Source organism: Trachypithecus francoisi, unplaced genomic scaffold (assembly GCF_009764315.1).
Source record: "Trachypithecus francoisi isolate TF-2019V2 unplaced genomic scaffold, Tfra_2.0 Lachesis_group5, whole genome shotgun sequence".
Taxonomy (NCBI): Eukaryota; Metazoa; Chordata; class Mammalia; order Primates; family Cercopithecidae; genus Trachypithecus; species Trachypithecus francoisi.
In genome coordinates this window covers 140,212,499-140,234,672 of record NW_022681470.1, presented here as the reverse complement: position 1 = coordinate 140,234,672, position 22,174 = coordinate 140,212,499, and the positions used below count along the sequence as shown (strand labels likewise).

General features: G+C 44.8%; 1 protein-coding gene across 15 annotated transcripts in view; it reads right to left on the bottom strand.

Moving 5' to 3' along the window:
• The window catches only part of ZNF561 (zinc finger protein 561), a 73,194-nt gene that overhangs the window by 45,563 nt on the left and 5,457 nt on the right, over window positions 1-22,174 (bottom strand). For 3 of the 15 annotated variants that reach the window (XM_033198927.1, XM_033198928.1, XM_033198930.1), the window contains 3 exons: window positions 9,282-9,383; window positions 7,976-8,064; window positions 6,386-6,512 (listed from right to left, as the gene is read on the bottom strand). In XM_033198927.1, the coding sequence (XP_033054818.1) occupies window positions 6,386-6,512; window positions 7,976-8,064; window positions 9,282-9,306 (241 nt within the window). In that variant the 5' untranslated portion in view covers window positions 9,307-9,383. Of the gene's footprint in view, window positions 1-242; window positions 1,365-4,944; window positions 5,052-6,385; window positions 6,513-7,975; window positions 8,065-9,281; window positions 9,436-15,831; window positions 16,305-20,152; window positions 20,188-22,174 lie in introns of those variants that run through there. The other 12 variants (XM_033198924.1, XM_033198925.1, XM_033198939.1 and 9 more) reach the window with 10 other exon arrangements.

Genomic DNA, 22,174 nt, shown 5'->3' with positions numbered 1-22,174 from the left:
ACAACCTCCACAAGGCATTTAGGACAAATCTGATGATCTCTGCACTGCCAATAATTAAATGTGGCAACCAATGGACTAAATGGTAATTCTCATACCCTTACATACATAGGATTTCTCCGCCTCCTGGGTTCACGCCATTCTCCTGCCTCAGACTCCCGAGTAGCTGGGACTACAGGTGCCCGCCACCAAGCCAGGCTAATTTTTTGTTTTTTAGTAGAGACGGGGTTTCACCGTGTTAGCCAGGGTGGTCTCGATCTCCTGACCTCGTGATCCGCCCCCCTCGGCCTCCCAAAGTGCTGGGATTACGGGGGTGAGCCACTGCGCCCGGCCTGCTTTCCCACATTCTTTACATACGAAGGGTTTCTCTCTGGTATGAGTTCGCAGGTGAACATTAGGGGTAATACAGAAACGCCTTCCCACGTATCTTGCATTTACCTTTCTCCACTGTGAGTTTTCAAATGTTTACTACGATGGGAAGAAGTAATGAAGGTCTTCCCACATTCAACACATTCATAAGGCTTCTCTCCTGTGTGAATTCTTCTATGTTGAGTAAGCGTTGAAGATCTATTGAAGGCTTTCCCACATTCCTTACACAGATAGGGTTTCTCTCCAGTGTGATTTCGTATGTGTATAGCAAGGCCCGTGTATTGAGTGAAGGCTTGGCCACATTCCTTACATTCATAGGGTTTTATTCCAGTGTGAGTTCTTACATGTTGAGTAAGGTGAGTCGATCTAGTGAAGGCTTTCCCACATTCCGTACATTTGTGTGGTTTTATTCCAGTGTGAATCTGAATGTGAACATTAAAGGATGAGGAATTTCTAAAGGATTTTCCACATTCTTTACATTCAAAGGACTTCTCTCCTTTATGAGTTTTCACATGTGCAGAAAGTTGAGAAAAATTACTGAAGGATTTCCCACAATTCTTAGTCTTTTCGGATTTCCTTCCAGTATGAACTGTTACACACTGCTTTAGGTGTGAGGAAGGTGTGATAGCTCTCTCACATTCCTGAAATTCACAGAGTTTCTCTCCAATGTGGATTCCCATGTGATTATCAAGGCTCGCAAAATACTTAAAGCCTTTTCCACATTCCTTACATTTGTAGGGTTGTCTTCCATTGAGAATTTCAAGATGTACAGCAAGGCCTGGAGTTAGGGTGAAGACTTTTCCCCATGGATTAACTTTGGAAAGTTCCTGTCCAATAGAGGTTTCCTCGTGCACACTGAGGACGTCTTTTCCGTAACAATTACCCTCAGAAGTGTTCCCTCCATTCTGAGCTTTCATGTGTGTCTTAAGGCAAAACTGTTCACTGAAGACCTCTCTACAATTCTCACAAAGTTTCCATCCACTGTAGCTTCTTGTCTGCTGAGGAGGGGATAAAGGATTTAAAACATTTTCAGACATATAAAGAGATTTCACCCATCTGAACACATAAACATTATTTTGATGACAATTATTATTTTACTTTTTAATGTTTAATTTTCCTTTTTTTTTTGAGACAGAGTCTTCTTCTATCTCCCGGCCTGCAGTACAGTGGTACAATCTCTGCTAACTGCAACCTCCACCTCCTAGGTTCAAGTGATCCTGATGCCTCAGCCACTCAAGTAGCTGGAAATACAGTTGTGTACTACCGCACCGGGTAATTTTTCTATTCTTTTGTAGACACGGGTTTTGCCAAGTTGCCCAGGCTGGTCTCAAACTCCTGAGTTCAGGTGAACTGCCTGCCTCAGCCTCCCAAAGAGGTAAGATTACAGGCGTGACCCACCATGCACGGCATGTTTTCCTTTGTTCAGAGTTGGGGTTTTGCTCCATTGCCTGGGCTTTAGTGCACTGCTGTGATCATGGCTCACTGTAACCTCAAATGCCTGGCTGGGTTCAAGTGATCATCCTGCCTTAGATTCCTGTGTAGCTAGGACTACAGGCATGCACCATCATGCCTGGCCAATCTTTTGATTTATTTATTTATTTATTTTTGAGATGGAGTCTCACTTTGGCTGGAGTGAACTGTCGCAATTTCAGCTCACTGCAACCTCCGCCTGCTGGATTCAAGTGGTTCTTCTGCCTCGGCCTCCCGAGTAGTATGTGCAACCACACCCAGCTAATTTTTGTATTTTTACTATAGATGGGATTTCACCATGTTGGCCAGAGTGTTCTCAAACTCCTGACCTTGTGATCCGCCCGCCTCAGCCTCCCAAAGTGCTGGGATTATAGGCGTGAGCAACTGTGCCTGGCCTCAATTTATTTTTATAGAGACAGGGTCTTGCTATGTAGCCTAGGCTGGTCTCAAACTCTTCAAGAAACCCCCCGTTTCAGCCTCCCAAACTGCTGAGATTACAACCATGAGCTGCCAAGTCAGCCTACTTAGATAAATATAATTTTTACAATTTTTCTTCCATAGTCTCATTTTCTGCCCTCTTGATTTCTTATCAGAATTCTATGCCACTGGCTCTAATTGTTCAACACAAACAAACAAAACACTGTCTTTTTTTGATTGTTGGGGGTGGCTTAAGACAAGGTCTCACTCTGTCACCCAGGCTGTGTACCATGGCACAATCACAGCTCACTGCAGCCTTAATCACCCAGGCTCAAGCCATCACCCTGCCTCAGTCCCCCGAGGAGCTTGGATTACAGACGCATGCCAACATGCCTGGCTAACTTTTTTTTTTTTTTTTTTTTTTTGAGACGGGGTCTGGCTCTGTCGCCCAGGCAGGAGTGCAGTGGCGCGATCTCGGCTCACTGCAAGCTCCGCCTCCCGGGTTTACGCCATTCTCCTGCCTCAGCCTCCCGAGTACCTGGGACTACAGGCGCCTGCCATCTCGCCCGGCTAATTTTTTGTATTTTTTAGTAGAGACGGGGTTTCACCGTGTTAGCCAGGATGGTCTCGATCTCCTGACCTCGTGATCCACCCGTCTCGGCCTCCCAAAGTGCTGGGATTACAGGCTTGAGCCACCGCGCCCGGCCTAACTTTTTGTTTTTTTTTGTAGAGACAGGGTCTCCCTGTTGCCCAGGCTGGTCTTGATCTCCTAGACTCAAGCAATTCTCCTGCCTCAGCTTCCCCAAGTGTTGGGATTACAGGCGTCAGCCATTGCAACCAGTCAAATAGTGTAGATTTTCATGAAACTGTTTAAATCGTCAATGTCTAGTTACATATGTGGGAATGTGTACTTGTGGGTATTTTGAAGTGAGAAGTTATACAGGAATGAAACATCACAAAATTCACCACATTCAGACTGTCTCTCCAGAGACTCTGCTCCCTCAAGGGTGTAGGCTACTTCTCTCTCAAGTATCTCTCATTTGTGCTGTTTCTTTTTCACTGCAAATTCCACCTCCCAGGTTTAAGCAATTCTGCTACAGCCTCCCAGGTAACTGGGATTACAGGTGCCCGCCACCAAACCTGGCTAATTTTATATTTTTAGTAGAGATAGAATTTCACCATGTTGGTCAGGCTGGTCTCGAAGTGATCCACCCACCTCGGCATCCCAAAATGCTGGGATTACAGGACTCACTTTCTTTTCTGACTCCCCCCCCCTTTTTTTTGAGACAGAGTCTCACTCGGTCACCTGGGCTGCAATGCAGTGGTACAGTCTTGGCTCACTGCAACCTGCGCCTCTGAGTGATTGTCCTGCCTCAGCTTCTAGAGTAACTGGGATGACAGGTGCCCACCACCACATGCAGCTAATTTTGTTATTTTTAGTGGAGATGGAGTTTCACCATGCCGGCCAGGCCTGTCTCAAACTCCTGACCTCAAGTGATCCACCTACCTTTGCCTCCTAAAATATTGAGATTACAGACATGAACCACCACATCCAGGCTCTTTTTAAAATCAGAGATGGGATCTTGCTACACTGCCTAGGCTGGTCTTGAACTCCCGGGCTCAAACGATGCTCCCACCTCAGCCTCCCAAGTAGCTGGGATTACAGATGTAAACCACACTACTAACTGGGCTGATTTTCTAGAATGGAATTCTCCATCTTTTTTTTTTTTTTTTTTTGAGATGGAGTCTCGCTCTGTCGCCCAGGCTGGAGTGCAGTGGCCGGATCTCAGCTCACTACAAGCTCCGCCTCCCGGGTTCACGCCATTCTCCTGCCTCAGCCTCTGGAGCAGCTGGGACTGCAGGCGCCCGCCACCTCGCCCGGCTAGTTTTTTGTATTTTTTAGTAGAGACGGGGTTTCACCGTGTTAGCCAGGATGGTGTCGATCTCCTGACCTCGTGATCCGCCCGTTTCGGCCTCCCAAAGTGCTGGGATTACAGGCTTGAGCCACCGCGCCCGGTCGGAATTCTCCATCTTTTCTGAGAGAGGAAATTAAGAAATATCCCTCATGGCCTGGCACGGTGGCTCATGCCTATACTCCCAGTACTTTGGGAGGTCGAGGCAGGCGGATCACGAGGTCAGATCAAGACCATCTTAGCTAACACAGTGAAACCCTGTCTCTACTAAAAATACAATAAATTAGCTGGGTGTGGTGGTGCATACCTTTAGTTCCAGCTACTTGGGAGGCTGAGGCGAGAGAATCGCTTGAACCTGGGAGTTGGAGGTTACAGTGAGCTGAGATGGTGCCACTGCACTTCAGCCTGGCAGAGCGAGACTCCGTCTCAATAAAAAAAGAAGAAAAAGGCCGGGCGCGGTGGCTCAAGCCTGTAATCCCAGCACTTTGGGAGGCTGAGACGGGCGGATCATGAGGTCAGGAGATCGAGACCATCCTGGCTAACTCGGTGAAACCCCTTCTCTACTAAAAAACCAAAATCTAGCCGGGCGATGTGGCCTGTAGTCCCAGCTACTGGGGAGGCTGAGGCAGGAGAATGGCGTGAACCCGGGAGGCGGAGCTTGCAGTGAGCTGAGATCCGGCCACTGCACTCCAGCCTGGGCAACAGAGCAAGACTCTGTCTAAAAAAAGAAAAAAAAAAAAAAAACAAGAAAAAAAGAAACATCACTCATGAATCTTACCATTTGTATGCCAGTGAATATTTGATTCTTCAAAAAACCCTGCTGAAGTGATGACCGTTTCGTTCTAGGTTGTATTTCCCATTCTGATGTTAAGCAGAAAAAGAAATCTAAGGGTTTAGAGAAGAAATGTGTTAGTTTAAAATGACTCATTTGTCCTTGTTTTCAAATTAAACACAGTAAGAAAATAAAAGCCACAGGCCAGGCGCGGTGGCTCACGGCTGTAATCTCAGCACTTTGGGAAGCCGAGGCGGGTGGATCACAAGGTCAGGAGATCGAGACCATCCTGACCAACATGGTGAAACCCCATCTCTACTGAAATATTAAAAAAAAAAAAAAAAAAAAAAATTAGCCCGGCATGTTGGTGCGTGCCTGTAGTCCCAGCTACTCGGGAGGCTGTGGCAGGGGAACCACTTGAACCCGAGAGGTGGAAGCTGCAGTGAGCCGAAATCAAACCACTGAACTCCAGCCTGGGTAACAGAACGAGACTCCATCTCAAAAAAAAAAAAAAGAAAAGGAAAAAGAAAATAAAAGCAAAAGAACCTTGAGGATTTTGGTATGTCAAAAATTTGGCTATAAGGATGTGGAGTTTATTACACAACTGATGTGTTTAAATAGTTTATTACAAACTACTTCTGTGAAAACTACAACTGATGGGGAACAGGAAGAGAAGATTATGAGGAAAGGAAAGTAGGAAAGATCAGGATAAAGAGCAAATATCAAAATAATAAACTTAACAGAAAAACAGAACAGCTACGGGAGGCTGAGGCAGGAGAATGGCAAGAACCCGGGAGGCGGAGCTTACAGTGAGTAGAGATAGCGTCACTGTACTCCAGCCTGGGTGACAGAACGAGACTCCGTCTAAAAAAAAACAAACAAAAAACAGAACAAGTAGTTTCGTTTGACTAGATGGAAAATAAAAGAGATAATCTGAAAGTCTGAGAAAAATAGCTTAAATCTTCTGAGGAAAAGTGGATCTTTAAAAATCTTTTTTTTTTTTTTGAGTTGAAGTCTCACTGTCGCCCAGGCTGGAGTGCAGTGGCGCAGTTTCAGCTCACTGCAACCTCCGCCTCCTGGGTTCAAGTGATTCTATTGCCTCAGCCTCCCGAGTAACTGGGACTACAGGCGTGTGCCACTGTGCCTGGCTAATTTTTTGCATTTTTAGTAGAGACAAGGTTTCACCGTGTTAGCCAGGCTGGTCTTGATTTCCTGACCTCGTGATCTGCCCACCTCGGCCTTCCAAAGTGCTGGGATTACAGGCGTGAACCACTGTGACCGGCCTAGTCTTTATTTTTAGGATCTTTTTTTTAGAGATGAGGTTTCACAATGTTGCCAATGCTAGTATCAAACTCCCAAGCTCCAGCGATTCTCCCACCTCAGCCTCCCAAGTATCTGGGACTACAGGTGCAGGCTACCACGCCAATCAAAATGATGTTACTCTTACCCACAGAGGCCAGGTTCATGTAGTTCTCCAGCATCACATCTCTGTAGAGGTATTTCTGAGTTGTGTCCAGTAAAGCCCACTCCTCTGGGGTGAACTCCACAGCCACATCATCAAACATCACTGAATCCTAAATCATCAAACACATGCTGGTTTGAGCCAATGAACACTTCCACCAGTGCTCACTGGAGAATGAGGAAGGGGAACCTTATACTCACTTATACGTGGTTCTCACATCTCCCATTACCTACTCCAGGGTTTAATGTCTCAGGAGCTCTTGTGTCTAAACACTCAAGGTTGACCTCCTACAGGCATATGCCTTGAACAGCCCTTTTTTTTTTTTTTTGTGACAGAGTTTTGTTCTTTCAGCTCAGGCTGGAGTGCAATGGCGCAATCTCGGCTCAGTAGAACCTCCACCTCCTAAGTTCAAGTGATTCTCATGCCTCAGCCTCCCAGGTAGCTGGGATTACAGGCACACAACACCATGCCTGGCTAATTTTTGTACTTTTAGCAGAGATGGGGTTGCACCACATTGGTCAGGCTGGTCTCAAACTTCTGATCTCAGGTGATCTGCCTACCTTGACCTCCCAAAATGCTGAGATTATAGGCGTGAGCCACCTTGCCCATCCGAACAGCACTTCATAAAAATTTTTTTAAATCTTTTTTGTCTGATCTATTTATTTTTAATTTTTAAATTTCAGAATTTTTATTTTTGACTAGAACACTACTTCCTAAACATAAATTTTTATCTATCCAATCTGTTTGTTTGTTTATATATAAAGACAGGGTCCCACTGTGTTGCCGAGGCACAATTGCTGCTTACTGCAGCTTCCATCTCCTGGGCTGAAGTGTTCCTCCCACCCCAGCCTTTTGAGTAGGTGGAATTACAGGCATGAGCCACTGCACACTGCTTACACTTTATCTCAGCACAACCAGGTTAGGAGCTCTTCCTGTCCTATTGGTCTCTATGTAGCACACTCCTGAGCACACTGCAGATACCTGATAAATGCTGATGAGTAAATAAATTATTTGATAAAAGGACACTTTCATCTGCCTTATCACCTGTCACCCCACCCAGCGATGTAAGAAAGATGCAGTTGGCACCATGAAAGTCATGCTTAAATCGGCCGGGCGCGGTGGCTCAAGCCTGTAATCCCAGCACTTTCGGAGGCCGAGACGGGCGGATCACGAGGTCAGGAGATCGAGACCATCCTGGCTAACACGGTGAAACCCCGTCTCTATTAAAAAAAAAAATACAAAAAACTAGCCGGGCGAGGTGGTGGGCGCCTGTAGTCCCAGCTACTCGGGAGGCTGAGGCAGGAGAATGGCGTAAACCTGGGAGGCGGAGCTTGCAGTGAGTTGAGATCCGGCCACTGCATGCTTAAGTAGTAATTACTAAGTTACCAGGATGATTTTCAAGTTAACACTTTATGTATAGGAGATTTCATTTCCTGGGGAAATTCATCTGGGGACTCAGTCCTTGAGTAAGGCTTCATTTGCTTAAGACAACTCTGGAGATGAGTCTATCTAGGAGGAAATGTGTCTATTGGATGCAAGTATGTCATTTTGTACAATCGTACATTTTCTGTTTACCTGATAAGAATTTGCCAGGTAGTCCTCCACCATCCTTTCTACCTTCGTCTCTTCTTCAAAAGGGCAGACTGGTTCTCTGGAAAAAAACCCTAGTGAAAAAGCAAGAAGGCATTGAGAAGCCAGAGCTGCCCATCCTTCCCACATTCTCATGCCTAGAAGTCATTCCATCCTAGCTTGAAATTCCCATATATTCCTGTACACTCGAGAAAACTGTACACACATAACACTGCCACGAAATGCCATAGTAGTCCTGTGTCAGCTAGACCCAGAAAAGCAGATGTGAGCCGAGCTGCCTGTTGGGTAAAAGGTAATAGTTTCATTTTACAAGGAAACTTATACCCAGAAAAATGTGACTCTCTATCTGCCCATAGTAGTAATACTCATGAAGCTTATGTAGCATTTCCTGAGGCACACGAACCAGGGCTGAATTCTAAAATAGCATCCTGGCTGGGAACAGTGGCTCATGCCTGTAATCCCAACATTCTGGGAGGCCAAGGTGGGCAAATCACTTGAGGTCAGGCATTCAAGAGCAGCCTGGCCAACATGGCAAAACCCCATCTCCACTAAAAAAAAAAAAAAAAAAAAAAAAAAAAAATTACAGGAGGGTGAGGCAGAGAATTGCTTGAACCTGGGAAGTGGAGGTTGCAATGAGTTGAGATCATGCAACTGCACTTCAGCCTGGGTGACAGAGTGAGACTCCGTCTCAGAACAAACAAACAAACAAAAAAAATTAGCTGGGCAAGGTGATGCGTGCTTGTGGTCCCAGCTACTTGGGAAGCTGAGGCAAGACAACTGCTTGAACCCAGGAGGCGGAGGTTGCAGTGAGCCGAGATTACACCACTGCACTCCAGCCTGGGTGACAGAGCAAGATTCTGTCTCAATAAATAAATAAATATAAATAAAATAAAACAGCATTCTGTGTCTCACTTCAATTACTTGTAAAAGAACTAGCAGCGGCCGGGCGCGGTGGCTGATGCCTGTAATCCCAATACTTTGGGAGGCCGAAGCGGGCAAATCACCTGAGGTTGGGAGTTCAAGCCTGACCAACATGGAGAAACCCCGTCTCTACTAAAAATACAAAATTAGGCTGTAGTCCCAGTGACTTGGGCGGGTGAGGCAGGAGAACTGCTTGAACCCAGGAGGTGGAGGTTGTGGTGAGCTGAAAGATCGCGCCTTTGCGCTCCAGTCTGGGCAACAAGAGCAAAAAAAAGCAGCATGCCTGTTCAGGCTCAGCTCACTGGACTCTTATGTTGTAGAGGGCGACCTAAAGCAGAATCTCTGAAAAAGAGCATCAACAAGGACTTACCAAGGGAAAAATCAATGGCTGACATCCTCTGAACCTGATGGTGAGGTGTGCCTCAATGCTGTCTTCCTTGATGCCAAGATCGCCTTAGGACAGCTTACGAATCTAGGTGAATAGAGGCAATCCCATTCTTCTCTGTATAGAGTTATCTGAGGTCCTGTCCATACCAATCATCAAATAACAAGCATCAAACATCAGTCACTGAATATTAAGCATGAGATTTCTCTCTGCAGGTGACAGATGTGAAAGTCACCAAAAACCGGCCGGGCGCGGTGGCTCAAGCCTGTAATCCCAGCACTTTGGGAGGCCGAGGCGGGCGGATCACAAGGTCAGGAGATCGAGACCATCCTGGCTAACACGGTGAAACCCCATCTCTACTAAAAAAATACAAAAAACTAGCTGGGTGAGGTGGCGGGCGCCTGTAGTCCCAGCTACTCGGGAGGCTGAGGCAGGAGAATGGCGTGAACCCGGGAGGCGGAGCTTGCAGTGAGCTGAGATCTGGCCAGTGCACTCCAGCTTGGGTGACAGAGTGAGACTCCGTCTCAAAAAAAAAAAAAAAAAAAAAAGAAAGCCACCAAAAACCGTACACTTGGTATCACCACTCAGTAATGATAGTATTAATAACAGCAACTGACATTTACTGAGGACTAGTGTGTCAGAAGCAGCTCTGGTAGCTTTATATATACGTGCTCAATTATTATAACCATCCTTCCCAATAGCTATCATTACCTCTATCTATGAACCTATCTATCGAGATAGGGTCTCACTCTGTTGCCCGGGTTTAAGTGCAATGGCACAATCACAGCACTCTGTAGCCTAGACCTTCCGGGTTCAAGTGATCGCTCCCACCTCAGCCTCCTGAATAGCTGGGACCACAGGTGTGCATCATCAAGCCTTATTATTTTATTATTAGTATTATTATTGTTATTTTGAGATAGAGTCTTACTGTTGCCCAGGCTATAGTGCAGTGGCACGATCTTGACTCACTGCACCCTCCGCCTCCCAGGTTCAAGCGATTATCAGGCCTCAGCCTCCTGACTAGCTGGGATTGCAGGTATGCACAACGATGCCTGGCTAATTTTTATTTATTTATTTATTTATTTTATTTATTTATTTTTTAGACAGAGTCTTGCTCTGTCGCCCAGGCTGGAGCGCAGTGGCATGATATCCGCTGACTGCAAGCTCTGCCCCCTGTGTTCATGCCATTCTCCTGCCTCAGCCTCCCGGGTAGCTGGGACTACAGGCGCCCGCTACCACGCCCGGCTAATTTTTTTGTATTTTTAGTAGAGACGGGGGTTTCACCGTGTTAGCCAGGATGGTCTCGATCTCCTGACCTAGTGATCCGCCCGCCTCGGCCTCCCAACCGTGCCTGGCCAATGCCTGGCTAATTTTAGAGACAGGGTTTCGCCATGTTGGCCAGGCTGGTCTTGAACTCCCATCCTTAAGTGATTCTCCCACTTCAGCCCCCAAAGTAGCTGGGACTACAGGTGCATGCCACTGGGTCCGGCTACTTTTTTGTATTTTTAGTAGAGACAGGGTTTCACCAGGTTGCCTAACCTGGTCGCAAACTCCTGGGCTCAAACAATCCTCCCACCTTGGCCTCCCAAAGTGCTGGGATAATAAGCATGAGCCACCGTGCCTGGCCCATTACCTCTATTTAATACTGAAAAAAACCTACATTCAAATAATTCTAGTAATTGGTCTGATATTTGACCCTAGAGCCTGATCTCCTGTGGATGCTGTTACCCCCCAGTATGACCAGAAGGCAGTTCAGACCTGCACAGAACAATTCAGCAGTCACCAGCCATGTGTTATTGATAACTTCATTATGTACCTAAGATGACTGAAGAACAGAATTTAAAATATTCAAAAGATGGCCAGGCGCAGTGGCTCACAAGTGTAATCTCAGTACTTTGGGAGGCTGAGGCAGGCAGATCACCTGAGGTCAGGAGTTCAAGACCAGCCTGGCCAACACAGCAAAATCCCGTCTCTGCTAAAAATACAAAAATTAGCCGGGCATGGTAGCACATGACTGTAATCCCAGCTATTCAGGACGCTGAGGCAGGAGAATTGCTTGATCCCGGGAGGCAGAGGTTGCAGTGAGCCGAGATCACGCCACTGTGCTCCAGCCTGGAACATAGAGTGAGGCTCCATCTCAGAAAAAAAGAAAATAGAGCAGGGTGCAGTGGCTCACGCCTGTAATCCCAGCACTTTGGGAGGCTGAGGTGATGGATCACAGGTCAGGAGATCGAGACCATCCTGGCTAACACGATGAAACCCTGTCTCTACTAAAAATACAAAAAAATTAGCTGAGCGTGGCAGCATGCATCTGCAGTCCCAGCTACTGGGGAGGCTGAGGCAGGAGAATCGTTTGAACCTGGGAGGCGGAGGTTGCAGTAAGCCAAGATCACGCCACTGCTCTCTAGCCTGGGAGACAGTGAGACTCCATCTCAAAAAAAAAAAAAAAAGAAAATATAGACAATAAACAGAGTGGCCCTGAGCTGACGCCATATTCTGGGGACCCAAAAGACCACTGTGGGCCACTACGAAAGTGGAAGCTTATGGTAGTCAGGTGGCAGATGGTGACTTAACACATTTGTACTTACTGAGGGCCCACTTGAACTATGGACCCATTCCATGATTATTTCCCCAGTTCCTGAATATATAATTGAAATACATGAATTTTTGGGTACTAGCAGCATCCCTAAAATTGGCTATCTGATTAGTAAGGCGAGGAACATTATGGTAGAAAATGAAAACTAAAGGCATTCGGAATTCCTCATCCCCTAAGATAATAAACTAGAAGTAAAACCTTCCTGTGGAACTGCAAAGAATAATGTCACCATAAAGGACTTGAAAGACCCCAGGGTCATGAAACTCACTACATCTTCATTATCATTAAACACACTACTCCGCCTTGTGCAGAAGTCACATGGATCTTGGAGAATGACTGGACTACCGTAAACTTAATCACATGGTCACCCCAATTGTAGCTGTTGTCCTTTTTACTTGGCGGGGGGAGCAGAGTCTCACTCTGTTACCCAGGCTGGAGTGCAGTGGTGCAATCTTGGCTCACTGCAACCTCCACCTCCCGGGTTCAAGCGATTCTCCTGCCTTAGCCTTCCCAGTAGGTGGGACTACAGCGCATGCCACCACGAGTGGCTAAGTTTTGTATTTTTAGTAAAGATGGGATTTCACCATATGGGCTAGGCTGGTCTTGAACTCCTGACCTCAAGTGATTTGCCCGCCTTGGCCTCCCAAGGTGCTGGGATTACAGGTGTGAGCCACCGGGCCTGGCCAGCTGTTGTTCTAAATGTAGTATCTTTACTGAAAAGAATGAACACAACAGTTGGCACTGGGTATACAACTAATGTAGATAACCGCCTTATCTCTATGCCAATTTGAAAAAACAGCCAGAATTGGCTGGGCGCGGTGGCTCACGCCTGTAATCCCAGCACTTTGGGAGGCCGAGGCGGGTGGATCACAAGGTCAGGAGATGGAGATCATCCTGACTAACATGGTGAAATCTCGTCTCTACTAAAAATACAAAAAAAAGAAAAAAAAAAGTTAGCCAGGCGTGGTGGCGGGCACCTGTAGTCCCAGCTACTCGGGAGGCTGAGGCAGGAGAATGGCGTGAACCTTGGAGGAGGAGCTTGCAGTGAGCTGAGATTTCGCCACTGCACTCCAGCCTGGGTGACAGAGCAAGACTCTGTCTCAAAAAAGAAAAAAGAAAAAATAGCTAGAATCACTCGCGGCCTCCAGACTGCAAAAATTCTCCTTCCTGTTCACTTCCAAAATATAGCCCTCAATGTTCCTGACATTGCAAAAATCATCACACTGATTGTGTAGATTTTTTTTTTTTTTGAGACAGAGTCTCACTCTTGTCACCCAGGCTGGAGTGCAGTAGCATGATCTCTGCTCACTGCAACCTCCACCACTGTAGCTGTTGTTCTTTTTTCTTTTTTTTTTTCCTGAGACGGAACATTCCAACATTATCTTGTACATTTCTTGCACTGTTTAGCTCATGAATGTAATCACATATGTGATCTAAGGACTTCTGGGTTTCTGCTGTTTTTGAAAAGTTTCTCAGGGCCGGGTGTGGTGGCTCACACCTGTAATCCCAGCACTCTGGGAGGCTGATGCAGGTGGATCACCTGAGGTCAGAAGTTCAAAACCAGTCAGGAGCAGTGGCTCACGCCTGTAACCCCAGCACTCTGGGAGGCCAAGGCGGGTGGATCACAAGGTTAGGAGATAGAGAACATCCTGGCTAACACGCTGAAATCCCATCTCTACTAAAAATACAAAAAATTAGCTCGGTGTGGTAGCACGTGCCTGTATTCCCAGCTACTCAGGAGACTGAGGCAGGAGAATCACTTGAACCCGGGAAGCGGAGGGGTGGAGGCTGCAGTGAGTGGAGATTGTACCATTCCACTCCAGCCTGGGTGACAATGTGAGACTCCATCTCAAAAAAAAAAAAATCTCATTACTTCTTTCAGTAATTTCCCATTTGCTTTTTCTGTTCTCTCATTCTAGAATGCCTTGTAGCTGGATATTGAAACTTTTTGCTTAACTCATATGTTATTTAATTTACATCATTTCCAGCACTCTTCTTTTTAAACTGAATCCTGTGAAAAATTCCTTAATCTTTGAGATCTTTCTTCTTTTTGAATTTGAGTAGTTATTACTATGAATTTCCCTCCTAGCACTGCTTTCACTGTATCTGTCCATTGAGGCTGCTATAACAAAATACCAGACTGGTGGTTAATAAACAACATAAATTTATTTCAGCCAGTTGTGGAGATTAGGTCAAAGACCAAGGTACAGTCAGATTCAGTATCAGGTGAAGGCCCTTTTCCTGGTTCACAAACAGCCATCTTCTTCAAGTAACCACATACAGAAGTGGCATGGGATCTCTTTGGGGTGTCTTCCGTGAGGGGATAATCCCATTCTGCAGAGCCCTCGTGACCTCATCACGTCCCAAAGTTCCCAGCTCCTAATACAATCACTTTGGGAGTTAAGATGTCAACATATGCAAGTCTGAGGAGACAAAAATTTAGACCACAGCAACATCTCATAAATTTTGGTATGCCATGTCTTCGTTTTCATTTTTCTCAAGATGTTTTCTAATTTCCCTTGTGGTTTCTTGCTTCACCCATTGGTTGGTAAGGAGTGTGCTGCTTATAATAAAACATATTTGTGAGCTGGGCTTGGTGGCTCATGCTTGTAATCCCAGCACTTTGGGAGGCCAAGGCGGGAGGATTACCTGAGGTTGAGAGTTAGAGACCAGCCTGACCAACATGGAGAAACCTTGTCTGTACTAAAAATACAAAAAATTAGCTGGGTGTGGTGGTGGCGCATGCCTGTAATCCCGGCCACTCAGGAGGCTAAGGTGGGAAAATCACTTGAACTTGGGAGGCAGAGGTTGTGGTGAGCCAAGGTCGCGGAACTGCACACCAGCCTGGGCAACAAGAGCAAAACTCCATCTCAAAAACCAATAAACAAACAAAAAAAACCAAACAAACATATTTGTGAATTTTCCAGTTTTCCTTCTGCTTTTCACTTCTTGTTTCATTCTATGTGTTTGGAAATGGTACTTTGTATTTCAGTCTTTCATATTTCATTAAGACTTGTGTGGACTAACATATGGTTTCTCCTGGAACTATTCCACATATGCTTGAGGAAAACGTGTTCTCTTCTGCTGTTGGGTGGGTTGTGCCTGTTAGAGCCAACTGGTATATGGTACTTGTCCTCTTTCCTTTTTGATATTATGGGTGGCTGTCCTACCTATTAAATTGAAAGTGGTATACTGAGGTCTCCAATTGTTATGCAGAACTGTCTATTTTTCCCTTTAATTTTGCCAATATTTACTTCATGTATTTTAGGCTCTGATGTATGATACATGTGTTTATACTTTTTTTATCTTCTTGATGAATTTTACCTTCTATCAATATATACTGTCATTCACTGTCTCTTCTATCAGCTTTTGACTTCAAGTTTACTTTGTCTGATATTAGTGCATCCAGCCAAGTTCTCTTTAGGGTACTATTTGCATGGAATTATCTTTTTACATTATTTAACTTTCAACCTTTTTTGTCTTTAGATCTAAAGTGAAGGACAGCTGGGCGTGGTAGCTCACACCTGTAATCCCAGCACTTTGGAAGGCCTGGGCAGGTGGATCACCTGAGGTCAGGAGTTTGAGACCAGCCTGGTCAACATGGTGAAACCCTTTCTCTACTAAAAATACAAAAATTAGCTGGGCGTCGTGGTGGGCACCTGTAATCCCAGTTACTCGGGATACTGACGCAGGGAGAATTGCTTGAACTCAGAAGGTGGAGGCTGCAGTGAACCGAGATATCACCATTGCACTCCAGCCTGGGCGACAGAGTGAGACTGCATCTCAAAAACAAACAAACAAAAAACCAAAACAAAACAAACAGTGAAAGAAAATATACAGTTGGATTGTGTATTTTAATCCATTTTGCCAAATTACGACCTTAGATTGGAGAAGTTAACTCATAAACCCTTCATATAATTACCAATAAAAAAGACTTACTTTGCCACTGTTACTTGTTTTCTGTACGTCTTACAGCTTTTTTGTCCGTCATTTTCGAAATTACTGCTTTTTCTGTTAATTTTTTTTGTAGTGACACACTTTTTTTTTCTCATTTTGTGTATATTCTATTGATATTTTCTCTGTATTTACCATGGGGATTAAATATAACATCCTAACATCCACTGCACGGAACACTTTTCCAGGCCTCACTCCTCTCCCATGCTGTTCTTACTACAATATAGGGAAAATTCTACTTAGGGGAATTTTAAAAGCAATTAAACTTTTCAACCACAGAAATTGAGAGGCCACAAGCCGTCACGGACATGGAAAGACAATCTCATCTTCATGTCATTCATTTCAATTTCTCTGCTAGTATGAATTCTCTTGTGTGATTCAAATGATTCTCCTGCCTCAGCTTCCCAAGTAGCTGGTGGTGGCTCATACCTGTAATCGCAGCACTTTGGGAGGCTGAGGCGGGTGGATCACAAGGTCAAGAAATCAAGAACATCCTGGCCAACTTGGTGAAACCCCGTCTCTACTAAAAATACAAACATTAGCTGGGCGTGGTGGCGTGTGCCTGAAGTCCCAGCTACTCAGGAGGCTAAGGTTGGAGAATCTTGAACCTGGGAGGTGGAGGTTGCAGTGAGCCAAGATCGTACCACTGCACTCCAGCCTGGGGACAGAGCAAGACTCTGTCTTATTAAAAAAAAAAAAAAAAAAAAAAAGAGGGTTTCTGTGGCTACAAAGAAGTGAAAAAACTCCAAGGAGATGGTAAGAGAATCAAATTTCCATATCCACGACACCTTTCTCCTTAATCTGCCCAGCACCAAGAATGTGGAAAATTTCTTCCAAATCATAGTTTCTACACTGGAAAAAACTGAGATCAAGGTGGACAACCACCTTCTCCACCATCCTAGGTTTCCTGGTAAAAGATCAGTCCCTCCCTGTCTCAACCTACAGGAAGCATCTCAAGTGTCTGAAGGGAGAAACATCCCTGAGGACATCCAGGGACAAAGAAGGGAGGCAAGACTACCATCCCCAGCCCTGGAAACTCTGTTTTCTAACTTGGCCAAAGGAGAAGTCAAATCAGAGTGGCTGTTCAGGTGCAACATACTGTAGGGGTATGCTACACAGGTCCCTGGGCAGAACACACAGCCAGCCTTCCCACATCGCTGGATATGCCCTTTGGGACTCCCCAATTCTGGATGGGCAGTATTCTTGACTGTTTGCTAGAACAGAAGCAAACATGGGTTTAAGATTCCATCTAGTGCTGAAAAGGAGGAAATTTTAAATTTCCTCCTTTTTCAAGTAGTGTTAGTATTAGTTCTTTAAGTTTTCGGTAGGATTTAGCAGTGAAGCCATAAGGTCTTGGGCTTTTCTTTCATGGGATTCATTTTGTTATGGCTTCAATCTTGTTATTGGTGTGTTGAGGTTTTCTATTTCTTCATGGTTTGATCTTGGTAGTTGTATGCGCTACCTAGCGCATACAACTTTAAAATTTCCTAGGGAAATTTTAAAGAAAGGAAATCATTTTGGGAGGCTGACACAGGCAGATGGCTTGAGCTCAGGAGTTCAAGACCAGCCTGGGCAACATGATGAAAACCTGTCTCTACTAAAAAGTAGCCAGGTGTGGTGGCGTGCACCTCACCTACTCGGGAGACTGAGGTGGGAGGATTGCTTCAAGCATGGGAGGTAGAGGCTGCAGTAAGCCATGATCGCACCACTGCACTCCAGGCTAGGTGACAGAGAGAGAGAGCTTGTCTAAAAAAAAAGAAAAGATGGCCGGGCGCGGTGGCTCAAGCCTGTAATCCCAGCACTTTGGGAGGCCGAGACGGGCGGATCACAAGGTCAGGAGATCAAGACCATCCTGGCTAACACGGTGAAACCCCGTCTCTACTAAAAATATACAAAACTAGCCGGGCGAGGTGGCGGCGCCTGTAGTCCCAGCTACTTGGGAGGCTGAGGCAGGAGAATGGCGTGAACCCGGGAGGCGGAGCTTGCAGTGAGCTGAGATCCGGCCACTGCACTCCAGCCTGGGTGACAGAGCGAGACTCCGTCTCAAAAAAAAAAAAAAAAAAGAAAAAAAAAAAAAAAGAATTTAAGAGGCTGGGTGCTATGGCTCACGTCTGTAATTCCAACATTTTGGGAGGCCAAGGCGGGTGATCACCGGAGGTCAGGAGTTCGAGACCAGCCTGACCAACATGGAGCAATCCCATCTCTACTAAAAATACAAAATTAGGCGTAGTGGCGCATGCCTGTAATCCCAGCTACTTGGGAGGCTGAGGCAGGAGAATCGCTTGAACCTGGGAGGCAGAGGTTGTAGTGAGCTGAGATCGCACTATTGCACTCCAGCCTGGGCAACAAGAGCAAAGCTCCGTCCCAAAAAAACAAAAACATTACACAATGGAACATTGTTTTGGTTTTGGTACGTTGACAAACCAACATCTATGGGATAAAAGTAGTACTAAGGAGAAGTTCATGGCAATAAACAGGTACAGAAAAAAGGAGAAAAATTAAAAAAAAAACCAACTTAATGATACCCCTTAAGATACTAGAAAAGCAAAAACAAACCAGATTCAAAATTAGTAGAACAAAAGAATAAAGACCAGAGCCAAAATAAACAAAATTGAGAAAAAAAAAAATACAGAAGATCAATACAACGTAAAGTTGATTACTTGAAAAGATAAACAAAATCAACCTTCAGCTAGACTAAGAGGAAAAAAATGACCAAAAAAAAAAATAAAAAATGAAAAAGAAAACAGAACAGAAACCACAGAAATACAACCAATCATTAGAAACTATTATGAAAAACTATATGCCGACAAACTGAAAAGCCTGGAAGAAATGGACAAATTCTTGGGCGCATACAACTACCAAGATCAAACCATGAAGAAATAGAAAACCTCAACACACCAATAACAAGATTGAAGCCATAACAAAATGAATCCCATGAAAGAAAAGCCCAAGACCTGATGGCTTCACTGCTAAATCCTACCAAAAACTTAAAGAACTAATACCAACACTACTTGAACTCCTCAAAAAAAATTGAAGAGGAGAGAATATTTCCAAACTTAGTCTACGAAGTGAGCATTATTCTCATATCAAAACCCAGACAAGACCACAACAACAACAACAAAATACAGGCCAATATCACTGATGAACATACCTGCAAAAATTCTCACCAAAATACTAGCAAACCAAATTCAATGCATTAAGAAAATAATTCACCACAATCAAGTGAAATTCATCCTAGAAATACAAGGATGGTTCAACATATGCAAATCAATAAATGTGACATACCAAACTAACAGAACCAAGAACAAAAACCATATGAGATTTCCACAGATGCTGAAACACCATTCAATAAAATTCAATATCCCTTTTTGACAAAAGTCCCCAACAAACTGTGGATAGAAGGAATAGACCTCAAAATAATAAAGGCCATATATGACAAACCCACATCCAACATCATACTGAACACGGAAAAACTGAAAGTTTTTCCTCTGAGATCTTGAATGAACAAGGATGTCCAGTTTTACCACTTTTATTCAACATAACACTGTAAGTTCTAGCCAGAGCAATTAGGCAAGAGAAACAAAGGGCATCCCAACTAAAAAAGAAGTCAAATTAGCCTTGTTTGCCAATGACATGACCTTTTCCTCCTTAGAAACAGGGTCTCCCTCTGTTGCCCAGGCTGGAGTGCAGCTGTGATCACAGCTCATTGCAGCCTTGATCCCCTGGGCTCAAGCGATACTCCTGCCTCAGCCTCCCGAATAGCTAGAACCACAGGCATGTGTGACAATGCTAACTTTTCTTTTTTTTTTCTTTTTTAGAGATTGGGGCAGAGGGGTCCTCAATATATTACCCAGGTTGGCCTTGAACTCCTGATTTCAAGTGATCCTCTTGCTTTGACCTCCTAAAGTGCTGGATGACAGGCATGAGCCACCATGCTCAGCTGACACAATCTTATATTTAGAAAAACCTAAAGACTCCACCAAAAACCTGTTAGAACTGATAAACAAATTCAGTAAAGGTTCAGGACAGAAAATCAACATACAAAAAATCAGTTGCATTTATATACGCCAATGGTGAACAATCTAAAAAAGAAATCAAAGAAGTAATCGCATTTACAATAGCTGCAAACACTGTAAAATGCCAGCACCAGGCAGGATGACTCATAATTGTAATCCCAGAATTCTGGTAGGCTGAGGTGGGAGGATTGCTTGAGCCCAGCAGTTCAAGACCAGCCTGGGCAACATGGCACAGCTCGGTCTCTATTAAAAAAAAAAAAAAAAAATTAGCCAGGCATGATGGCATACACCTGTAGATCCGGCTACTCAAAAGAGGCTGAGGCAGGAGGACCCCTTGAGCCCAGGAGTTCAAGGCTGCTGCATGAGCTACGATTGCACTGTACTCCAGCCTGGGCAACAAAGTGAGACTCCACCTATGAAAAAAAGAGAAAATAAAAAGTAACTAAAAGTGTGAAGGAGCTGTACAAGGAAAACTGTAAAACACTGATGAAACAAACTGTAAAGGATACAGAAAAAAATGGAAAGATATCCCATGCTTCTGGATTAGAAGAATATTGTTAAAATGACAATACTGGCCGAGACAGGCGGATCACGAGGTCAGGAGATCGAGACCATCCTGGCTAATACGGTGAAACCCTGTCTCTACTTAAAAATACAAAAAAAAACTAGCAGGGCGACGAGGCGGGCGCCTGTAGTCCCAGCTACTCCGGAGGCTGAGGCAGGAGAATGGCCTAAACCCGGGAGGCGGAGCTTGCAGTGAGCTGAGATCGGCCACTGCACTCCAGCCTGGGTGGCAGAGCAAGACTACGTCTCAAAAAAAAAAAAAAAAATGACAATACTACCCAAAGCAATTTACAATTAAGAGAGACCCTTATCAAAATACCAATGACATTCATCACAAATATAGAAAAAAAATCCTAAAATTTATATGCAACCACAAAAGACTTCAAACAGCCAAAGAAATACTGACCAAAAAGAACAAAGCTGGAATCATCACACTGCCTGACTTTAAAATATACTGCAAAGCTATCATAACCAAATCAGCATGGTACTGACATTAAACACACACACACACACACACAGATCAATGGAGGAGAACAGAGAACCTAAATACAAATCTACACATTTACAGAAAACTCATTTTCAACAAAGGCACCAAAAGCATACAATGGCAAAATAATAGTCTTTTCAATAAATGCTGCTGGGGGCCGGGCGCGGTGGCTCAAGCCTGTAATCCCAGCACTTTGGGAGGCCGAGACGGGCGGATCACGAGGTCAGGAGATGGAGACCATCCTGGCTAACACGGTGAAACCCCGTCTCTACTAAAAATACAAAAAAACTAGCCGGGCGAGGTGGCGGCGCCTGTAGTCCCAGCTACTCGGGAGGCTGAGGCGGGAGAATGGCGTAAACCCGGGAGGCGGAGCTTGCAGTGAGCTGAGATCCGGCCACTGCACTCCAGCCCGGGCGACAGAGCAAGACTCCGTCTCAAAAAAAAATAAAAATAAAAATAAAAAAAATAAATGCTGCTGGGAAAACTGAATAACCATACGCAGAATAAAACTAGATGCCATCTCTCAGCATTAAAAAAATAAAGTCAAAACAGATTAAAGACTTACATTTAACACCTGAAACTATAAAACTAGTAGAGGAAGACACTGGGGAAACAATCCAGGACATTGGTCTGGATAAAGATTTCTTTGGGGCCGGGCGCGGTGGCTCAAGCCTGTAATCCCAGCACTTTGGGAAGCCGAGGCGGGCGGATCACGAGGTCAGGAGATCGAGACCCTCCTGGCTAACACGGTGAAACCCCGTCTCTACTAAAAATACAAAAAACTAGCCGGGCGCGGTGGCGGGAGCCTGTAGTCCCAGCTACTGGGAGGCTGAGGCGGGAGAATGGCAGGAACCCGGGAGGTGGAGCTTGCAGTGAGCTGAGATCGGGCCACTGCACTCCAGCCTGGGCGACACAGTGAGACTCCGTCTCAAAAAAAAAAAAAAGATTTCTTTGGAAGACCTCAAAAGCACAGGCAACAAGAGCAAAAATAAACATATTAGATTACATCAAGCTAAAAAGCTTCTCCACAGCAAAAGAAACAATCAACAAAGTGAACAGACAATCTACAGTATGGGAGAAAATATTTACAAACTATCCACCTGGGATTAATAATCAGAATATATAAGGAACTCAAACTTGATAACGAAAAAAAATCCAATTAAAAAAATCGGCAAAAGGACAGAATAGATGTTTCTCAAAAAAAAAAAGACATACAAATGGCCAACAGGTATATGAAAAAATGCTCAACATCACTAATCAT